General features: G+C 46.8%; 2 protein-coding genes across 2 annotated transcripts; one reads left to right on the top strand and one right to left on the bottom strand.

The window, feature by feature from the left end:
- The first annotated feature begins 275 nt into the window (after window positions 1-275).
- LOC147960273 (uncharacterized) lies at window positions 276-905 on the top strand. Its single transcript, XM_087533254.1, has 2 exons — window positions 276-530; window positions 597-905. Exons 1-2 carry the CDS (start codon window positions 276-278, stop codon window positions 903-905), a joined length of 564 nt encoding a protein of 187 aa, XP_087389380.1.
- Window positions 906-1,352: 447 nt separating this feature from the next.
- LOC147960272 (uncharacterized) lies at window positions 1,353-4,324 on the bottom strand. Its single transcript, XM_087533253.1, has 8 exons — window positions 4,256-4,324; window positions 4,062-4,175; window positions 3,546-3,830; window positions 3,197-3,457; window positions 2,895-2,938; window positions 2,506-2,692; window positions 1,716-1,982; window positions 1,353-1,508 (listed from the first exon to the last, which is right to left on the bottom strand). Exons 1-8 carry the CDS (start codon window positions 4,322-4,324, stop codon window positions 1,353-1,355), a joined length of 1,383 nt encoding a protein of 460 aa, XP_087389379.1.
- Window positions 4,325-4,528: the final 204 nt, after the last annotated feature.

Below are 4,528 nucleotides of genomic sequence, written 5' to 3'. Positions count from 1 at the left end.
TAATCTCCTCCGTTCCCCTCGTTTTCATCCATAGGAATTGTCACATTTGCTCAAATCTTGCTACTTTGGGGAAACCCTAGTTTTGGCTTGGATTTGCAAATATTTGTTGAATGATGTTAAGTTTCTTTGCTAATTTGGGTTGGTTAGGCTTTCATAGTATGCTAGGGTTAGGGTTATGTGTGTTTGATGTTGGTGTTAGGGTTATGCTATGGTTAGGATTGTGGTTATTGTTAAGTGGGGGTTAGGGTTAACCAAGAATTATCGATTTTGTAGGCATGGCTTCATCCGGTTCCATGACGAGGCCACCGTGTGCTAACCAAGAAGACATGCCGAACAAGTGGGAGGACACATCTTTGGACAAGGTGAAGGAGAAAGATGGCAACATCCCGCCATGTTGGTGTGGAGATGTTTGCAAGGTGAAGGTATCCACCGACCAAAATAAATCATGGACGGAAGGGCGGAGATATTTTGTATGCCCGAACTGTGCTTATGATCGTGCACTTCCAACTAACGCCTATGACCAACCACCGGTAAGCTCGAGAAGTAAAATGTTACTATCAAATGTGTGTCAACACTAACAAAAATTTTGTATGCAGTCACCGCCTCCTCTATGCAAGTACTTCACGTGGATAGATCTTGAAGTGCCAGAAGATGTCAAAAAGGACCAATACCAAGATTGTCTTAGGCGGCAACGGCGGTTCGAAGAATCGTTTCGAAGAGGCTTGGGGGAAGAGCGTCGTCAGAAGGAGAGGATGGAGCGGAAGAAACGAGAGGAGGAGAGGGCACGCCAAGCGAAACTTGCTCATGAGGAGGAGAGGGCAAGAAAGCTTGCAAAGGCTCGCGAGGCGCAAGAGGAGGACTCGGCCCGTGACAAGAAGGGGAAATGGCCTCGCTCTACTCAGTAGGGACTTCGCTTCAGTGCACTCGTCGTGAACTTGTGAGGGCATGTGAGATGTTGGTGAACTATCTTCTAGGGCAAGCTGCCATTTGTCATTTGTAATGAATGTGTCGTGAACCATGTCGTAGTAATGTTTGAATTGTCTTAAGTTATGAACTCGTCGGCATAAATTTTTTATCTGTTCAAATTGCTGTGATGATGCAGTCATTGTAAGTATTATGATGTTCCGGTGAAATGAATGTGTTGTCAACTCTGTTTTTGCAGTAAACAACCGTGCAGCACCCAGAACAAAGGCGCTGCACTGTTCTATGCAGCGCCGAACGGACGGGCGTCACACTGTAAAGTGCAGCGCCTTGCTCTGGGGCGCTGCACTATGACTTGGTAATTTTCGTGGATCGTCAGTGCTCAAAGCCTTCTGTGACCCTATGGGTAGCCATGGCCAGTGAAGCAGCGCCTATGAGACGGGCGCTGCACTGTGAGGTGCAGCGCCTAGGCGTTGGGCGCTGCATAGTACAGTGCAGCGCCTGACTGTCAGGCGCTGCAGTGCTGTTAACTGCCAAACTGCAAAAACAGATTCCATTTTGGCAAATACAAATACTGAACAATCCAACTGAACAAAGACAACATCATTTAGGACAAATACTGAACAAAGACAACTAATAACTTGAACATCACATCATTTAGGACAATTCAACGTTACTACTAGTTCGCAAACACAAATACCACAATAGTAAGAGTTCACCAACATATAACATAACCCAACAAGTTCATCAACCTAACGAAACGGCTACAAGAGAGAACTTCCATAGTAACAAACACTAATGCCTTCCGCGCGTGTTCCTGGTGCCATGCCTGCAGGCAATCTTCTTCTTCCTGGGTGGACGAGCTCCTCTTCCTGCACTTCCTCCTCTGCCTCTGCCTCCGCCTCATGATCCAAGCTAGCCATCCGCGAGGTCCCTACGACCACCTTTGGGTTGCCTCTGTTGTCAAAGTCGTTGGGTGTGTACCGGCGTCTGGGCTGCCTAGGCTTGAACACATATGGGGACCGAAGTTGAGCGTCCGCCAAAGTCATGTCATCATCAAGCTCATCGCCCTATCACACAATCAAACAATATGGTGAAGACCGACGTTGTAATCAAGTGAGAATCACATCTAAAGGATTAGTCATACCTCTTGGGTGACCGCACCCTCGTCATCCTGATAAGCATATGAGGAACTCACATCGTCCCTCTGATGGTGAGATGAGGGGTCTGATGGTGTACCAGACCTAGAGGCAGATGGTTCATCAATTTCGGGATCACGGCAACTGAGAAGATTCGATAACCGCCTTAACTTCCGGGCCTGACGCTGTAACATGAACAAGTGTGGAAGATATGAAACTCCGCAACATAGACTACCTCTCATAGTGAATGCGATTTGTACCTTGAGGAATGCTCGTAGTGAACCATCATCATTGCCTTTTCCAACCGGTGTTTCCTCCAGAATAGACTGGCTCTCATCAGCTGCTTTCTTGATCTCGGTGCGCTGCGGATGAGAAAGAATGAACACGTTAGCCATTCAAACATGTGTAATACGGCCAACAGGAAAGTAAAGAAGAAACACTTTACCACATAGTTAATCACCGGAACAGCAGGGACTCCGTGCCCTACCCTGACATCTCTGTTGTACTTCCCCTTTGATAGATTCTCAAATTTTACAGGTTCTTCAAGAATATCCTCATTATATGCCGGCGGGCATATCTCAACTCGAGTATTTTCAAGAAGCCATCGTATGTAGTTATCAAAAGCAAGTGGACTATGCTCACGAAGCTTGGCGCGTGCACTGCTACGAGCTTCCTCCATACAAAGCTGGAAGCGGGTAACATACGAAGCATGATGCTTGTCCCAGTCCTTTATCTTCCGCTGCCTTCTCCTGTCCAACCTGCATGGTACAAAACCAAACATTAGCAAAATCAAGGAGTGACGATGCTTAGTCAATACGGTTCATGCTCTCTTACCTATGAAGTGCTTTGTCCGTATCCACCCATTCCGGCGGGTGAGGCTGGAACAGACCAAACTAACGACACGCGCGATGTGGCAAATGAAACTCAACAGCCCAGTTGCATATCAGTGGGCACCGCATACGCCAGAGATCCCTATCCCGCAAGCACATCGGGGTGATGGTAAACTCCGGGGTGTACCCAAGTCTGTCATTGGCGCCATATGGCTACCATTCCGCCTATGAAATAGGGCAACAATGCAAAATTGGTGAATTTTTTCAGGCAAACATGAGAAATGACTGAAGTAATGACCTCGTTACCTGCTCAGGCGTAATTGTGTCTAACTCGGCAACGTACTTCTGGTACATGAGGTTGACATCGTTCGTCATCTCGGAAACCACATCCCACTTGTAAGCCCAAGTGGGGCGCCGTAATTCGTCATCTTCATCTTCATACCAAGGATTAAACCTGACGCTCTTCGGGCGTCCAACAGGCAGACGCTCCCAGCTCCATACAGAAAGTAGAAGCATATTACCACCAATGCCTGCACTACCTGTGATCCTGCAACACGCATCGTCCAGCTGCATATGAAAGAAAAACAATGTTAACTTTACAGCAAGCTTGCATTGCTAATGAAGAAATGAGTTGATCACAAAACAGACCAACTACCTGTCGGTACAAGTAGGCAAGAGTCGCTGAACCCCAGCTCCATTTGCTATCGAAAACGGTCAACGCCTTCAGCCACATCCATGGAGCGTTCTTGCCAGTGGAGTCAGGAAACAAAGTCCTCGACACAACATACCACATGTAGACACGAGCATGTGTCTGGATCACGACATCAATGACATCCAGAGGGCACGTCGCAAAGTGAGTTTGAATCCACGTGAAAGCAGCTCCGGCTGCTTTCCTTTCCTTCTTCTTCTTCTCTTCTCCCTCCTCTACATCAGCCTCAGCCTCGGTAGGAGCCATATCGATAAGAGCAATCATCTGCTCGCGCCACCCATCAGAATCGGTGCTCATACAGAGAGGCATCCCGTTAATAGCAAGACCGGTGATCAACAAGACATCCTCGAGCGTCACGGTCATCTCCCCAGTCCGAAGATGGAAACTATGCGTCTCCGGCCTCCACCGATCAGCAAGAGCGGACACCAGTGGAGCGTTCAGATTCGGCGTGGACCGGCTGACCAACTGAATCCACGGGAGTAGTCCTGCCTGCTTGATGTACGGTGTGTACCGCTCATCGTAAGGCATGGCAGGACCAGAGACCCCGTGATACTGAATCTTCAAAGGTTCAAGCTTCTGCAAAAAACAAGTAATGACAAATCTTAGGGCATGTAAATTTCAACTTAAGACAAAATATTTAGATTACTCGTTATTACCATCTCCTTCTCGCGCATCATGTAGGCCCGGTGTTTCGTGTCGTAGACATCGTCGAGAAGCCAAACCATCCTTACAAAGTTCAAACAATAAACATATATGAGTTCATCTTCATCTCAAATATCGGTATACACTAAACATCTAATATGTGTTCAATTACAAGAATCTCAACATCTCCTTCTCACACAATGAATATGTCATATGTGTTCAAATAAACTCAACATCTAATATTTCAAATAAAATCAGCATCTAATATATATATCTAAAAAAACAGA

The sequence above is a fragment of the Triticum urartu genome, chromosome 7A (assembly GCF_056163025.1).
Source record: "Triticum urartu cultivar PI428250 chromosome 7A, HENAU_Tu73, whole genome shotgun sequence".
NCBI lineage: Eukaryota > Viridiplantae > Streptophyta > Magnoliopsida > Poales > Poaceae > Triticum > Triticum urartu.
This window is presented reverse-complemented; position numbering and strand designations above follow the sequence as displayed.